This window comes from Zalophus californianus, chromosome 12, assembly GCF_009762305.2.
Source record: "Zalophus californianus isolate mZalCal1 chromosome 12, mZalCal1.pri.v2, whole genome shotgun sequence".
In the NCBI taxonomy this organism is placed as follows: domain Eukaryota; kingdom Metazoa; phylum Chordata; class Mammalia; order Carnivora; family Otariidae; genus Zalophus; species Zalophus californianus.
In genome coordinates this window covers 61,801,985-61,820,240 of record NC_045606.1, presented here as the reverse complement: position 1 = coordinate 61,820,240, position 18,256 = coordinate 61,801,985, and the positions used below count along the sequence as shown (strand labels likewise).

The 18,256-nt window shown below is 41.8% G+C and overlaps 1 protein-coding gene across 7 annotated transcripts in view; it reads left to right on the top strand.

The window, feature by feature from the left end:
• The window catches only part of PDE1C (phosphodiesterase 1C), a 537,291-nt gene extending 522,828 nt beyond the window's left edge, over positions 1-14,463 (top strand). The window contains exons 19-20 of one of the 7 annotated variants that reach the window (XM_027575054.2): positions 936-996; positions 12,054-12,135. In XM_027575054.2, coding sequence (XP_027430855.1) covers positions 936-949 — 14 coding nt within the window. In that variant the 3' untranslated portion in view covers positions 950-996; positions 12,054-12,135. Of the gene's footprint in view, positions 1-935; positions 4,348-7,203; positions 10,395-12,053 lie in introns of those variants that run through there. The other 6 variants (XM_027575059.2, XM_027575053.2, XM_027575051.2 and 3 more) reach the window with 6 other exon arrangements.
• Positions 14,464-18,256: the final 3,793 nt, after the last annotated feature.

Genomic DNA, 18,256 nt, shown 5'->3' with positions numbered 1-18,256 from the left:
ATTTAATCTCACTAAATAAATTTATGAGCTAATATGCAAAATGTTAAGATTTGATTAAAATCTATTGAAAGGACATGGGAATTTGACATTATTATTATCTATACTTTTCTGTATGCTCAAAATATTATATATTAAGAATTTTAAGTGAAAAACCCATGGCTGTCTTCCAAGACAGCTTTGTTTGGTTTCATCCATGTAAACGTGATTTTACATATATTTCAGAGAAATTTAATGTTTTCCCTTTCTGACATACTGGGAGAGATGGGTGTTGGGATATGAGGATTCAGATATGAAGCAAGTCCTGCTGGTAACATGCTTCAGTCCAGAAGCCACCAGAGACCACTTCATTAAGGAACCGCTTGTGTGGTTTCCGAAATTATCAAAGGGGTCCTTCTAAAGCTCCAGCACCCGGGAAATTCTTCTGGGGACATCTCCTTGATTCTTTGTGTATCTATAGTAAAGTGACTCTTATGTAGTAAAGTAATAGCACCTGCAGCTGATTTTTTCTAGAACCATCTTCCACCATGCCCCAGGAGGTCTGTGAACCCAATCACACTCCATGTGTGGGCTGTAAATGGTGGAGAGCTGAGGAAATGTTGGCTCTCACTGGAGGAGTGGCCCAGAGCTTCAGCACCACTCACAGCCATGACCACTAACGAAGGAGCCTAGTCAGTGACTTACTTCTGAGCAGATTCCCCAGGGCGCCTCCGTCGCATCACTTTCGGGAAGTGATCCTTAGACGGAAAGGTACAGTACCGTCCCCATTTGCTGACGCACTTGGCTGATCGCTCCTCCATGTGTGCGGCTGCCGGCGTGCATCCTAGTGTTGGCAGTACACGTAGCTCTGCTTCTAATCTCCGTGCCTGATGTAGAAAGAGTTTGTGTGTTGAGATGCCACCTGGCTTGCAATGACATTGTCATGTGTCCTCTTCTAGGGGACTACGGATAAAACGTTCATCCAGAGGATTCCTCAGAAGAGAACTGACCAGCTCTGAGGTCTGAAGACATTTTAGGAAGCTTATGCTTTTTTTTTTTTTTTAACCAAGACGAAGTATTATGTGTATTATAAGTTATTGAGTGGTAAACTTCAAAAAATAACTTCTGATCTCCCTAATACAGGTTTTTAACAATAAATACTTTGATATGTATTGCACATCTATTAACGATCAGGGATAATGCTAGATTCTTAACATGTATTACCTCATTTAATCCTCATGACAACTCTCTAAGGAGGGTATTTATCTCCATTTCACAAATTAGGGAACTGAAACATAATCGGATAAGTAGCTGGCCCGAAGTTAGCAGGCAGCAAGGCAAGGCAAGCCTATGCTTTTTGCTTGAGTTTCATTGTTCATGGGTAAAGACCGATGTCAAATAGTCCAGACTGTAACCACCTTTCTTATTCTGCCTGGGTATTAGACCAGGTGCCCCAGCACTAATTCCAGGTGCAGCTCTGGGTGTGGAGGGATCCCACACTGTCTTTTAAGTGAAGTTTCCAGTGAGTGCTCTCTTTGTAATTCTTTTATCTTGAGTTCAGTTTGAGGGATGGCGGTTGTCATTCTTACTATGGACTGGATCAAAGCTCATTTGTGATGTATTGATTTAGCATTTCAGAGCTTTAGAAACCTGGTGAAATTTAGCTTTGCAGGCTTCTTCTGGGATAGGTCCTTGTTGGTATGAACAAAGGGCAGGGTTACTGACTGAGCCTTACAACTTCCCATTTCATATGCACATGTGGAAAACTGCACACAAGGATGGAAAAAGCTCAAGAAAAAGACTTAGCTTTTCTCTAAAATATTTTTCTCATTTGAAACAGCATGCCTCACATACATTGGGCCTGCTGGGGCAAACAAAATTGAAGATGATCCCTCCTTGAGGGAGGACTTCCTTGTTCTTTTTTTTTTAATTAATTAAAATAATAATTTTATCAAATGAAACCATTAATCATTAAATCATCAGGTTGCAGGGCATTTAATAGCCAGCCATTCTTTGCGTAAGAAGAGAGCTTGTTTTCCAGCCTTACTTAATTGCTCCTCCTCTTTCACCTCTTTGTCAGAGGGAGAGGGGTTCGAACACCATGCCTCAGTGCCTCTCCATACTCTAGGAAGACCTGTAGAAATGAGCCGAGGTTATAGTATTTGTCTAAAGCAAGAGTGTTCAGGCTTCAGGCTGGAGACCTCAAAGGGAAGGAACTTGCTGCCTCCCTTCTTGGAGCAACCGTGGGCAGCAAATCTGGGTATCAAGACATTGTGGAGGCAAAGAGGAACCATCAGGGTCTGGAGATGCCGGTCAACTTTGCCAGCTGGTGTGTATTCTAAGGGATTCATTTATTCTTTAGTAAGTGGGAGATTTCTGAAGGTTACTGAGTGTGATGCAGAGTAGTTTACTCATTCATTAAATATTTCTTAGCACCAACTGTTACCAGTTTTGTGATTAGGTTCTGGGGATGCAGTTGTGCATAACGCCCTGTCCCTATCCCCGTGAGGTTGGTGGCCAGGGTTAATTATCTGTGGGGTAAAGCATAAAGAAGCATTGAAAAAACTGGGGCATCAGTGATTTAAGAATAACTTCCAATGAAGGTGACTTGAAGAATTATTATGCCTTAGCATAATAAATGCAAAGAGTCTTAAGAATCAAAAGTGCCCTTGTTATTTTCCTAATTGCATCAAGATTAGAATTCAGGGACTGAAACTTCTTTCATCCTGATTGGTTGTCTAAGTCACCCTTCCCATCCCAGCCAGGATTTGCAGTACTCACTCACATTCATGGTGAGGCTTTGCCCAAAGTGATCCATGAACATCCATATTTGTACATTGTATAAATAGTTTAGAATGTGGCCTTATATGTTTTTGCTTTGCTTCAAATGGCACTTAGTTTCAGCAAAGTGGTTCCCTTGGGTAGCTGATATATATGTCCCTATATACATGCACATTTTGGAGAATTAGTTTTTCATGAATCAGAATGACGTATTCTCTGCCACATGTTCACAAATAAATTTATTAAGTTAATCTCTTCATTGTTTGGTAAGGTCTTTCATGTAGTAATATCCAGTTGTGTGGGGAATTATATGACTTTTCTACACTAGAATAAGAAATCCATCAGGAGGACACCATTAAAAGGCCCTCAATGGTGACCATTCGTCCCCTGTGCTATCTGATAATGGTGGACACATACCACATACCTATGACATACTGGCAGCCCACAAGTTTACAAGGTACTGTATATACACCATCTCCTTACATCCCCTTGAAAATCCTCACAGCACCATGAAAGGTGGTTATTATTCTTCCCATTTTACAGAGAAACAAAAACAAAAAACCCGAGTCCCAGAATAGTTTATCTCCTTAGAATCTTACAACTAGTAATAGCTTAACCCAGTAATGTGCTGTCCCAACCCATGCTTCTCTTGTAATAATACCACACCACCTGTTCTCAAAGTAGATTTTCATGGGTTCAATTCTTTTTTTAAAGATTTTCATTTATTTATTTGTCAGAAAGAGAGAGAGAGCACAAGCAGGGGAGCGGGCAATTAGAGAAGCAGGCAGAGAAGCAGGCTCCCCGCTGAGGCAAGGAGCCCAATGCAGGACTCAATCCAGGACCCTGGGATCACGACCTGAGCTGAAGGCACGCGTTTAACTGACTGAGCTACCCAGGCATCCCTCATGGGCTCAATTCTTGTCACAGATCTTAGCACGTGGCCAAGGGTTGGAAGCTCCTGCATGTAATGATAAGACCTTACCATCTGCCCCAGGCATCCCTTAATACCGAAGTGAAGTATAAGTTGACTTAGTCTCAAAACAAACTTGGCACTTAAGCCAGTGTTTCTCAACCTGAATACACATTAGAATCACTGGACATGATAAACATATTGAAACTTGGGCTCCACCTTAAAATAATGGATTGCTTCAGAGACTCTTGTGGGGACGGCTTGGGGCATCAGTAAACTTTAAAGCTCTCCAAGGTGATCTGAGGTGCAGCCAGGGTTGAAAAATGCAGGTGGAAGTAAACAGCTTCAGGCTGGATGAAGGGCAACAAAACCATGTGGTTTATCTTTTCCCTATGGACGCAGGTTCCTCTGGGGACCTGGAAATGCTGACGGGGTCACCTTTCTATCCAGGTAGTGGTTTGGTTCGTGCAGTGTCATCTCAGCTCTTCTAGGAGCTCCTTCTGCTGTTGCTCTGTGAGGTGAACATATGGAACTGTAGATTATTAAGCCTCATTTTCTTGAGGTAAAGTCCTTGGAGAGTCCAGCGTCTTTTAAAAATGTAGATGATGGGTTTCATATTGTAGGGTTTTTTTTTAAGATTATTTATTTATTTATTTGAGAGAGAGAGAGCAGAGCAAGTGAGAGAGAACCCAAGTTGGGGGATGGGGGAAGAGGGGAGAAGCAGACTCCCCACTGAGCAGGGAGCCTGACCGTGATGCAGGGCTAGATCCCAGGACCCCAAGGATCATGACCTGATCTGAAGGCAGATGCTCAACCGACTGAGCCACCCAGGCGCCCCTCATTATTGTCGTTTTAATATAAAATACACCTTGAAGCGTTTAAGAGTAGATCATTACCTTAGACAACAGTACATCTAATGTGCATGGTTTACGAATGATTTTCTGGCTGGGTCATTGTTGCTAGATTGTATTTCTATAAAGGTAGAGACACCAAGCAAGTGGCCTCAGTATAATGCTGTTTTGTGTCTTGAGGAGACAGATGAATTCCTAACTGGAAAGTATGCTGCTACTGAATTTTCCTGGCAGTTGCAAACCTTCCTGCTAATTCGTGAGTTGTAGGATCTTCATCTGAGGAAGGGATGGAAAGCGAGAGTAAGGCAGCACCTACTATGTGTCAGTGCCACTTTGACTGCTCCATATGCATGATTCCTTCCTTCTCATCACAACTCTCTGCAGTGAGACTTCTCAGCTCTGTTTTCTAAGTGGGAAACTGAAAGCATGTGTCCGCCATCATGGGGGGGTAGAGACAGAACTGAATCTGGCCCCTTCCAAGGATGGGGGTGGCTGCATTAAGGGATGTAAAAACACGGAAAAGTAGAGAGGACAGAGACCAAGCTACTTGTCCTTAAACAGCAGAGCCTTGGGTTTCTAAAAGGTTGATATGTTCCACTTCCATTTTTTAAAGCATCTAATGGGAAGCCTAGATAATGAACAAGAACCAAGTCTGGTTTTTCTGTTGAAAACAAATTAATTTCTTCTACTTGCCCCTTATGGAAAAAACCAGCTTGGAAAACCAATTCAGCCAAATTGCTAGAGGTTTAAAGGGTGTGCTTCTGCCTTGGGAATGGGATGACCCTTCTTGATTCAGTCCTCTGTGGAGCTGATTTATTGTTATTTATTAATTGAGATGAGTCTTTTGGCTGATTTTGTGTTTTCTCATGAGCTCACCTTCAAAATGCCACTGATTCATGCCAAATTAGCTAATGTGGCTGACATGGTCGTCAGAATCAGACATAAGCCTGGTTTGGAATTCCGGATAATCTGAAAAGATATCCCAGAAAGAAGCTAGAAAGAGTCCAGAGGGGAGAAAAATCCCAAAGGCATAAAGGACCTACATTAGGCAGATTGTCTCAAAAGGGCAGATTGTCTCAAACTGAGCAAGACCCTAACTAGCAGCGCAAAAATCAGTCCTGCAAGAAATGTCAGCGCCTGTCCTAGAAGTCTTCTGGCATTCTCTCTGTTCAGGGTTTTAGTCCCACTTTATCCACCGGGAGTTACCCTTAAACGTGATCACTATCACTATGACAATCTTCAGAGAGAGGTCATCACAGACCGAAGGCATGATTTATGCCAGCCACTGTAGGAAATCCTTGACACGCCCAGTCTGGCTGAGTCCTCCGAGCAGCCCTGCGAGATAGGCAGCACTGTGACACTTGGGCCGCAGAGGAGAAACATGGAGCTTACAGGCAAAGTGACTTGCCCCAGAAAGAACAGGAGTGGTGAAACAGGCCTTAAACCTAGATCTCTGCCTGCAAGGCTCTCACTCTTATCTTACCCCTCAGTCAGACATCAGGAACGTGCTCTTGGGTCTTATTTTTTCCTTTTCCACATGTGAGATTTATTTAGAAAACAATGGCTAATCTCAGGGTTGGTTCTTGGTATGGGTCTTCTTACAATCCTCAAATGATAGCACCGAAGTTGCTTTCTCCAACAAAAGAATGCCTTTTCATTTCTCAGAGCTTTTGTGTTCATGGTAGACCCAACAAGAAGAACAAAATGTGGTGGACAGGAGGAAAAAGAAAAAGAGCATAATTCTGAAGACCACACGTAACCTTAACAGATGTATCAAAGACTCCTCCCCACCCCAAGCAGTTTGTTGTGATCAAACTATAGCAGCGACATTGGCTAGCTTCTCTACAGTTTACACAACACCTTCAGTGTGTGCTAAACATTAGCACTATTGTTTTGTTTGTGAGGATAAGGAAGGAGATGTTTGGAGAGACCAAAACAGTAGTTCTGAAACTCACACACAGTGGAATTATCTGAGGAGCTTTAAAAACTCCTGAAGTCTCAGACTAACCCCCATAGATTCTGCTTTAATTGATCTGGGGTACGACCTGAGCATTGGGATTTTTTTTTTAAGATTTTATTTATTTGTTTGACAGAGAGACACAGTGAGAGAGGGAACATAAGCAGGGGGAGTGGGAGAGGGAGAAGCAGGCTTCCCGCCGAGCAGGGAGCCCGATGTGGGGCTCAATCCCAGGACCCCGGGATCATGACCTGAGCCGAAGGCAGACACTTAACCGACTGAGCCACCCAGGCGCCCCTGAGCATTGGGATTTTTAAAAGCTCCCCAGGTGGTTCTCATATGCAGCCAGGGTGAGAACCACCGGATTAAACATTTCACCCAAGATCCTAGCGCTCTACCTGGCTTGATTGCTCACCAACAGCGGCTGTGACTTTTGGAATTCCTGTCAACATTCCAACCTGGCATAAGTGAAGGAAGAGATAAAAACAATTATTTAAGAGACCTGTTAGCCAGGACCTTTATATAATTCCTTCCTGAGCTATTACCACAAATTATATTAAGTGTGTGTCTTGGGGGGAAGTGTGACTATAGCTACTAATGAGCATGTTCAAGAATCCTGTATATTACACAGATTATATACTCAAATACTGAGGGTAATATGAGGTACTGTTTTGACTCTTTTAATTTTTATGGTAGTTATTAAAACTTATTCTGAACTTTGGTCCAAGGTTGCTTTAAATATCGGGTGAAGACTCTGAAGTTGAGCTGCTCAGATGTGAATCCAGAATCCAGACTTCCTGCATACCAGCTGTGTAGGCTTTGGCAAGTTACTTAAGCTCTCTAAGCCCCAGTTTTCCTCACCCCAAAAGGGGGTGATAACAGTGCTTGCTTCATAGGATTGTAGAGAAGATGAAAGGCTAGTTCACATTAAATTCTTAGCATTGTGCCTAGCACACAATGTGTTGTCAGAAATCATAACTATTTTACCATGGCGAATCCCGACATGAAAATCACAAGCTCGGTTCTTACATCATTCCATCCTTGATGGAGCTGATGTTAGCATTCCAATCCCTCGCAATTCAAAACTCGTGAATGATTTTTGTGCATTTTTTATAAGAGCTTTTCCATCAGCTTTCAGACAGATACCACAAGTAGACACTGATTTTAGAGATGAAATGTATGGCCCTGTGATTTTATTCTGCATGTAAAACAACATTTCAGAGGCAACAGATGACTATTTTTTATTTTGTTAGTTGTTTATGTCTGTGTATGTGTGAATGCAGATAGAAAAGGTCTATAATGGAAATTTTTCCCCCAAAGGTCATATCATGACATTATCTTTGAAAGGGCAGAAAACATATGTCCAATACTTCTTATTTTAAGAAGGTGCTAATATTCAAATTTATTCAGAAGTTAAGAGCAGACCAAGTTGCTGCCCTCAGAGGTGGTGATCTGCAACAGAGATTCAGACATTCTCCACATGGAGTTGCTGCTGTTACGTGAGTGGTTACAGAAAATCAACATGAAGTCGGAGAGTATCGAAAGAACAGAGACAGATTCTCACATATGAGATTCTCACACAGTTATTAACTCATGGAGGTTAGGCAGGACCCACAGTAGGTGGAGACCAGTGATAGCTCTCTGTGGCCTGCTCTCACTTAGTGCAAAACAACAAGGTGTCCTGAAGTCGGGATTTATGATATTATAGGGTATGACACCTTAAGATAAGGATAAGGAATTGGGCCAGTCTTTTCTGAAAGTGTTTTCTGCTGAGCACTCTGTGAGATGCCCCTGTAAAGGGAGTTCCCTGGCCTAATAAAATGGAGAAAAACCACATGCTGCTGGTTCTTCTTCAGGATTCTTAATACACATCCCCATTATTTAGGTGTCTGAGAAGTCCTGCCATGAAGATAGTAGTTTAAACCCAGTTAAATTTGACTAAGGAAACTCCCTGTCTCTCAACAATACCTATTACACTCACAACTTTATTGAAGGGTACTTTGAGAAACAGTAGACTAATAGAATCTTAAAGTGCTTTAAAAACCCTCTTTTACATTGCAATACCCGAACTCACAACTATATTGATTTGACTTAGGACTAAATCTGAATCTATTTTTGAAGAATAATTCTATACACGCGTCTCCCACACCACAAGAAAAGTAGCCACCAAGTAAAATGGTCTCAAAGACAGAGACACAGACAGAAACAGAGAGGGAAAAACAGATAGGTCGGTGGTGGCCGAGGAAAGGAAGAAGATCATACACACTTTTGGGAGAACTGTAGTGTTTATGAAAAAGATGAGATTTAAACAAATGGAGATTAAAACTCCTCAAAGGGCATTGCTTTTATGAGAAACAAATATTGTGTGTAATCGTGAAATAAAGGATGGTGATGTATCGATTTTTGTCTTGCACTTTTCTTTTCCAAGTACATTTGAAAGTAATACAGATAATGACTCTCCCAAGTTCAGGCTCTGTGCAGCGAGTGGTATGTGCCTTTGTCAAATCTTCATTAGCTTATTAGACCATTTCCACCAAGTAAATTGCTCTAAGAGATGAGAGCAGACTTTGTGAATATGTCCTCAAGAGAAAAAAGGTCCAACTGGCTAATAATCAAGCATATGGAGGGGGAGGGGATTCTGTTCCCAGTTTGGTTCTTCTTCTCTACCCTGGGAGAAGGGGAGGTGGATTTTAAACACTATTGCTTGGTTTAGCTGTGGGACGCGTTGTAGTCGTTGAAAGGGGAAGGATCAGATCCTCTTCCAGTATCTCTGGAATGGCCAGTAGGCAAATGAAAGAGCCCCAGGGAGGCCACACAGCGCCCCAGAACAAAGGTCTCCACTAAATTCAAGATGGTTGTCCTTATCCCTGGTTCTGCTGTTTTGCTCTGTCATCACATCACGTTCCCCTGCAGACTGGAAAGGCAGTCGATGCATACAAAACAGCTCTGTATGAATTTTTCTTTTTTCCAACATTTTGAGTAAGGGAGACAGCAGGCATATAAGTATTTCCACAATCTTGGTGGGGAGCCGGTCTCTATCAGCAGGTTCGACTCTATTTGCAGTGACTCCAGTGGCAAGGGGAGTTTTTGTTCAGACAGTCAGAATTCTGGCAAACGGTAAATGTTTCTTCATGCTGAGAAGTGGGAAATTCAATAATACTTTGGCTGGGTTCATGCTGAGTAGCGAAAACAGAATGAATATGGAGAGGGATTGTGACTTGAAGAGCAGTAAATCAGCTAGCCCAGACGTGAAGCCTCTCTTGTGTCTACCCCATTCTCCAAGGTGACAGGGCTGTTTTAGAGTGTTTTGTGCTGTTTGCCATAAAACACAGAATTAAGTGCTCTGAGGTCTTTAAAAAAAAAAAAACACCCTCTCTGTTCTTCTGCATGTATATTATTATGTCACTACAGGACCATTTGCTGAAAGTCTTTACTACGTGTTAGCCCAACTCAGAAGGCAAATTTCGTGTGGGTGTTACGGTAGTACTAGCGTCCCTTATTAGACCTGAACAATTTTTTCTTCTGTAAGCGAAGTGACAAGTTTCAGTGGGGGTCACTAGAGTGGAAATCCCACGAGGGCAGGGATTTCGGTCTGTTTTATCCACTGTTCTATCAGCAACACCTAAGTGCTCTAAGAAGTCAATGAATGACTATTAGTCTACAGACGGGAAAAGTCTAATGAGCTCTGAACTCTCTGAGATGTCTGGTACTAAAGCCCAGAGTGACTTCAGTTTTGCTGGCTTTTTGTTATGTATGATTTTGCAGAATATCTCTGATGTATGATTCTATGGAAGAAATTTTTAGCAGTATGTTTCTTTTTCAAAAGTCACATCACCAAAACCTGATCCACACAGAAAAATTAGAAAATGGAAACAAACAACCGAAAACTATGTTTATACTCTTCAGAGATAATCACTGCTATGATTTAAATGTATGATCTTCTGGGTTTTCCTATGCGCATATTGATACATTTTTATTGTAATGAGATTAGATATTTACTGTTTTTTTTATTTAACAGGATTATGTGAATTCTATACATAGAATTTACATATACTTTATTTTTATTAATAGACATCTATAATTGCTTTTCCATAGTATCACAGTAGTATATTTTAAGAATGTACCAGAACTTAACCAACCCCTATGATTGTATATTTAAGTTGTTTCTGATCTTTTGCTGGATCATACTGGAAGAGAGCTGTGAAACTGGTCTTCACAAGGGTAACCTTTTGTTTCACGGATCTGTCCCCCAGTCTCCACCCTTCAAGCTGACCCACCTGTGTATTACTTTCTTTGCCGGCCCTGTAAGTGCTGTTGGAATCGCCTCACTGAGAGCAAGTGCTTGAGGAAGGGACTCAGCACCAGCTCTGTCCTTCATACCTTTTACCTAATTATTCTATCTCATCGGTTTGCAATGACCATTTAACCTGGTTTTCGCTTTACTCACTCTTACACTGTCTCACTGACAATGCTCTCCAGTGGGACCAAGAAGGGGAAGAGGTGGGGCCGGCGGTGGGGGGCAGAGAGAGGAGGAATCAATTAGTACTTAATGTCTTTATGTGGCTTGACTGCTCATTTTGTTTTATCACTGAATAATATCCCATTGTATAGATGTTCTACAACGTGTTCATGCAATTAACTATTGAAGGAATTCCTGGCTTATGGTTTGGGGCAATTAGGAATTAACTTCTATAAACTTCATGTACAGGTTTTTATGTGAACGTCAGTTTTCAAATCAGTTGGGTAAATACCTAGCAGCACAACTGCTGGATCGTGTGGTAAAACCATGACCAGCTTCCTAAGAGACTGTCAAACCGTCTTTCAAAGTGGCTGTAATACTTTACATTCCCACCAGCAAGAATAGGAGTTCCTGTTGTTCCGCATTGTCACCAGCAACTGGTGTCATCCACTCTGTTTTGGATTTTATCCACCCTGATAGGTGTGTTGTGTATATCATTGGTGTTTTAATTTGCAACTGTGGCTTTCTTGCCATATGCATCCCTTCTTCAGTGAGGAGTCAGTTCAGATCTTTTGCTCCTTTGTAAATTGGGTTGTTGATTTTCCCTTTACTGAATTTTAAGAGTTTTACAAAAACTATTTTGGACGCAAGACCTTTATATATGTGTTTGGCAAATATTTTCCCAGTGATGTCCTTTTTTTTTTTTTTTAATCACTTCAAGATCGTACGCCACTTTGCAGCCCTAAAAGCTTACATCCAATGGTAAATGCTGATCTGTCGTCCGGCTCTGCTCGCCCGCATTTGCTTTGCTATTCCCAAAAGTGATCCTGTCACCCCCTCTCACTTCCTTAACCCCATCCACTCATTGTCAAAAAACATTTGCAGCCTGGGGTCCTCATTGTCTATCTCTAGGAATTTGTCGTTCTTTAAGTAAATGACTAAGGTGAGAATGTGTTTATTCATCTGTCTGCAGTAAGATTCCCAGTGAGGGTCCAACTTGTCTGTTTCTGGTTTGAAAGGAAACAGGTCTAGGGGAGAGCAAATTGCCCACAGTCATTAGGTTGTGCCATGTCAATGGTGAGGCTAATGGTTGTCTGTCTTCCTTTGCATGGCCACCAGTCATCAAGGCTCCTCTGCATCATTTTAAACGCCCTGCTTATGCATCTAGCTCCTACGCACCTTCAGTCCCAAAGAAAACTGATGAGCATCCTGCGAGGTACAAGATGCTGGATCAGAGGATCAAAATGAAAAAGATTCAGAATATCTCACATAACTGGAACAGAAAATAGGTCAAAGGGAAGAGAGGGAGTGAAGGAGAGGCCCACTCCTCTGCCTGTCAGCACTCACCAGCCACAGTGGGATACGCTTCCAAGACCCTTGGAGGCTTTGGGGGCTGATGCTTTTTGGTCGACTCCACTGAGGCAAAGGGAAGGCCGTATGTGATTTTCCCCCTTGTTGTTCTGTTATGGATCCATCCGTCACCGGATCTGGGAGTCAATGCAGACTCCGGTAGTAAGAGGGTAGTCTCATGTGGCTTTTATTTGTATAGATCTTTCAAAGTCTAAATCAGACCTGAATTAAAATGATGTACCCTCTTTAGAAAATTCCTCCCACTGACACTTCTTTTATCCCTAGAAGCTGACTTGCCCTAATAAGAACATTGGTTTAATAATCATCGTATTTAAGGAATGCACCTCTTAAAACATCTTTTCCAGTTTTAACTACAATAGGAAAAGATGTTTTTAGAAGTGCATTCCTTAAATACGGTGATTATTACAATATTTAAAATTCAGGTAAATATGTAACTTTCAAAGTAAACCCATTAAAGTTAAAAGTTGTGTTTCTGAATGTAACAATTGCAGAGGGAAAAGAAGGCTGATGAACAGTTGAGTTCATGGAGAATTCTGAACTGAGGCTTCACAAAGCAGATACAAATCAAAAATAAAGACCCTTGCTTTAAAAAAAAAAAAAAAAGACCCTTGCTTTGGTTTTCATTGCATGCTTCATGCCCAGTGGCCTCATTTTGTACCTTTAGGGATGTGAGAGTTTGTAGGAGATACATTTTGGCTCTACTTCTTCTAATTTGTTACTTTCACTTAACATTTGACAATGCTAGAAATCAATGGGATGCCCATGCCTCAGAGACTCCAGGTTTGAGATCTACCCCAGGAAATGTCCCTTTGGTCTTGTGGTCCTGGGGCGGGAGGGTGTAAATTCCTGAACCTAATTTGAATCCCTTACTTGCAGATTTTTCTCCATTAAGTTGGAGATTCCTCTAAGTTAAATTTCAGATCAATTTCCTAGCCGACCCTATAGCTGAGGCCCTTTGGAATCTCATTTGCTCTCACAGCTCTTGCTGGAATGGGAGTTGATAACTCACCTCTCTTCACTGTGGCATTTTTAGCTCTTCTGAATCTCTTCTGGACTTTTTACTTTGGGACTAAAATCACACAAAATGGTAAGGAAATGTTCAAGGCCATAAATAGCTTTTGATCCCTTCGGAAATGCTCTGGTGCAGTGGAAAACTTCAGGTTTGTTGTCCGGCAGGCCTGATCACCAATTCTGTCCCATCTATAACTAGTTGCACGTCCTCGGTCTAATGGCATAACCGTTAAAATCCTCAGTTTGCTTAATTAGAAAGTTGGATTCATAATACCCATGGCCTTTTGTGGTGAAGATTGAGGATAACATAGGTTTGGATTGTTATTGCTGAACTCGGTGAGTAATAGGCAGCATGACCAATGTAACAAGGAACCTTCCACATCCAGAAAGAACTCTCAGGAACCCCTGCAACCCCTGGGCTGATGGTCGCAGCGTTTGGGGTCTGATTGTGAAGGGTTTGGTGTGCTCTCCTTCTCTCTTTCGCCCCAGCTCACTTCCAGGAAACCACAGTTATGCAAGCTGAGTCAGCTCCAGAGTTTAGTCCACCATGTTATTGAGCAATTTACTTATAACGTGCTTGATGATGCTATTTCAGGGAAATTTAATTACTATACAAAAAGGAAAATCACTGTGACTTTTTGTTAGGAAAACAATTGTAATTCTTAACTCCCTGCTCAGTGCCAGAGCAAAAGGATCCTTCTGCAGGTTCACAGTGTCTATTCCGCCTGAAGTAGGTTAACTCTGCAGATAATTCCTCCCTGTTTGTATAGATGCCTCAATGCTTGCTTCACAGAGCCATTTAGGCAGTGAAAGTGCCCATGGATAGTGGGGCCTCCTGGCGGCCCAGTGGATCATCGATGATGTTCCTCAAATCTCCCCCAATACTTTCAGTCTTAGGCATTGAGACATCAAGGTGGCTGTGCTTTCTCCACTGTGCTTCTTGACGTTAGAAGCCATTAACCTAGGAAAGAAAGTTGCCTCTTTCTGCATTCTTTTATCCCAAGATGCTATTTTTCAGCTTTGGCTAATATGTTGATTGAACAAATGTACAGATATTGAGATTCTGCTTTGCTTGTAAAATGCCTACCATGTTTTTTGCATGATGGATTGTATAGAAATGCCAGATTATATTCTTATAGCAAATAAAAAGATGCTTTTAAAGGACTTTCTTGTATGAGTCACCTTTCTCTTCTCCAGAATTCTGGGATTCATTTGAAAAGAGTTAGATTTTCCCTATGCTTAGCCCGATTCAGTCCTGAATATCTCGTCAAGATGAATAGCATAACAAACTTCTCAATTGGCTTCCTGATTGTATAGATGGTAGGTGTTTTTAAAACCACCTTGTCTCTATACCACAAACCCAATCAGTTAATTTGTTAGTATGAGTAACCCATAATACCAGCTAGTCTGTAGGTAAACACCTATGTTATCAACTCTGTTTGTATCATTCCAGGCTAAGCTATATAGTTGGTTCAGAACTGACACTTTGGGGCTAGAAAAAGCTATCATTAAATCTTGGCTCCCTTTTGTTAGCTCTGTGAGCTCTAGCAAGTTTTGGAATCCCTCTGAACTTTAGTTTCCTCAGCCATAAAATGAGAGTAATAATACTTCCTGCCTCAGCATAGCACAGGGTTGAGAATATGGTAAGTGTATCAATAAATAGTTGCTATTATTTCTTGGATAAAGAGTAGAGTGTAGTAAAAAGAAGTTAGGCTTTTGAGTTTGAGAGCAATGTCCCTTCTGATTCTATGACCTCAGGTAGGTTGTTTGCATTCTCTAACTTTAGTAAAGAGAAGTTAATAATTTAACTAATAATTTCATTAATAATATTTACCTACCTGGCTGTTCTCCCAGGTACTAATTTCTGCCTCACGCTGCACTTCAATCTTTAATGTATATATATTGCAGCGTTCACTTGGAAACCTGACATCACTGCCCTCAGTTTTCCCTTCACCTGTGTTTCCCTGCACCCTTGGAGATCATGGGCTTCCATCTTTTATCTGTTATGGCTCCTTCTCACTCTCATGTTCCACGTCTCTCAATCCTTGACCACCCCCGGCATCTTACTCCTACAGTTCTGTCCTTCATCTGTTCCCATTCACCCCATCTCGTTTCCCACACCGAATCCCTTTATTTTTCCAAAGTTCCACCAACACCAGCCTATGGCCTAGAATGGACTTTCCCTGAATGATGGCACAGCAGAACAACTACATAAATTAAAAATCCAACAACAATATCAGCTAGTCTCCCTTTGTGGAGGATTTCTCATGGCCGTGTCTTCCTTAGACACAGATTTCACTGTATCTTCTTGGATCTCTCCTTCTACCAAGACCTTTCTCCCCTCTTGAACTTTAAATTCCTGTGAATGTACAGAGCAATCCATCTCGTACTCCCTTACACCACACAAGCTCAAGGCATTTTTAAAGCTGATGAACTCACTCTGCCACAGAAAGGGCATTTACTCTGGGTCCTGCTCCTAGAAGCACAAAGAACTGACAGAAGCTTCAAAATGGTATTTTTTTCTTTGTAATATAATCCAAGCACAGCCACCTTGTAATAGAATCCAGTCCTTAGGCAGGACCAGTCCTTGTAAGAAAAGAGCAGTATAAATTGTTCTCTTCCTCTTCCCACCACACCTCTGCCCAGAATAAGTCTGCGGGTGTTCTGGGGGTTTTGTTTTTGTTTTTGTTTTTGTTTTTCCATCTAGTAGTAATACTAACCTCACATGGGTAGGGCAGTGACTGTCACTAATAGGTGCCTAGAGAATGCTAATTTCTTTCTCTTCCTACCTCTTTCTGCCACAAGCCAGTTAAGCCTTACCATGAGCTCATCCAATGAGCTTTTGAAATAGGGAAGGCACTCCAGCACTCTCACTGTTGTGATTTCTAATCCCCGTGAAGTAGAGGGGAAAAGTGGAGATGGTTGATAACCACGATTTTTGAAGTATAGGATTTCCATAAAGATCCATGTTCTTGGGACACCTGGGTAGCTCAGTTGGTTAAACATTTGCCTTCGGCTCAGGTCATGATCCCAGAGTCTTGGGATCGAGTCCTACATTGGGCTCCCTGCTCAGCGGGGAGCCTGCTTCTCCCTCTCCCTCTGTCTGCTGCTCCCCCTGCTTGTGCTCTCTCTCTCTCTCTCTCTTTGACAAATAAATAAATAAAATCTTAAAAAAAAAATCCATGTTCCTAAGACAGATGGAAGGCCACTTATTTACCTGCAAAGTTTGGGTTTATTTTCCCATTGACTGCCAACTTCACTTGATCAATTACACTCTCTTTGATCCATTTCCAATTAAAAAAAAAACCCTATTGGGCTGACATCTTGATTTATTGGGAGTCTGTCAAGTTAAATGTGAGGATGTGTTAGGACTGGGAGTTTGGTGTAGGTGAGGGATTAATGATTTGGCTCCACGTTTGACCCCTGGCATAGCCCCAGGTGCCCATGGCAAGGCCAGTTGGGGCCAGAGAAGGTTCTACAGTATCATAGATGTAGGTAGTAGGCCTTTCCTGGTGGTATTGTTTAGAGACTAATTTAGGAGATTTATGAGCATTCATTATACTTTTGTTATATTTAAAGAACAGGAAAAACTGCTTTTGGGGAATAACAAGTGATAATAACTACAGAACGCTGTGTTCAACTGTGTATATTAATGTCCACCTTGCGTTCTCTGTGAATGTTCTATGACATGCTTCATTTGTACACTTGAGGAAGAGTTCAGCTGACCTGTACTTACAGAAGCACCTTGCCTAGAAACCAGCCATTATGGAAACAATTCATTCATGATTATTGCCCTTTTAGCATCTCTTATGACCCACTGGGTATAAAAAGACTCTAAACTTTAAGACACAATGGTAAAAGGATATTAAGTAAATGTAACAACAGAGACAAATATCCAATTACAGCTGCTAAAAACTGAAATTATGTAACACTGCTGTAGCCCAGTAGATTAAATTTTAGTTAATATTTTTTGAGAACCCACTAGGTCCCAACCACTTTAATAAGTACTAATATATTTAAATCTTTTTTTAAAAGATTTTATTTATTTATTTATTTATTTGAGACAGAGAGAGAAAGAAAGAGAACATCCACACATGCACATGGGAGCCAGGGGCAGGGGTGGGGAGGACAGAGGGAGAGGGAGAGAGAGAGAATCCCAAGCAGATTCCATGCTGAGCTCAGAGATTGACAATGCAGGGCTCCATCTCACTACCCTGAGATCATGACCTGAGCCGAAACCAAGAGTCGGACGTTCAAGCTCAACCGACTGAGCCACCCAGGTGCCCCATAATATATTTAATTCTTTATAAACCTGTGTGGGAAGCCTTAGTGTCCTATTGTTAATCAATAAATTGAGGCTCAGAAGAGTTAAATTTTTGTGGAACATTTGCAGAGCTGGTGGGAAAAGGTAGAGAGAGGATTCAGTTGAGGTCCTTTGATTACAGGAGTATATTGTTTCCTCACGCTGTGTTGCTTGCAGACTTGATGTACCTCTTTGTTGAGGCTGCTCACCATCATTATGCATCTTCTATCATTCGGCGTGCTCTCATATGGTTCCGACACAGCAGGCAGGACCAGCAACCATAGCATGATCATTCCCAACACCAGATTGGTGGTGTCCCTCTCCAACTTGGGCCAGTATTGTGCCCTTTGTTGAAACTTTGTCATGAAACATTGCTAGGAGAAGCCCCACAACTGAGCTAACATGACCACTCACACACCTGTAGCTCAGTCTTTCATGGACCATTGCTCATTGAGTGCATCTTCCTCACCTCCCATCAGTTAATCCAAGTGGATGGCTCTTTCCTCAACTTCCTGCTTCCTTTTGCCCGTCCTCTCAACTAGAGCATTAAGAAAACACTGTCCATGGGCGCCTGGGTGGCTCAGTTGGTTAAGTGACTGCCTTCGGCTCAGGTCATGATCCTGGAGTCCTGGGATCG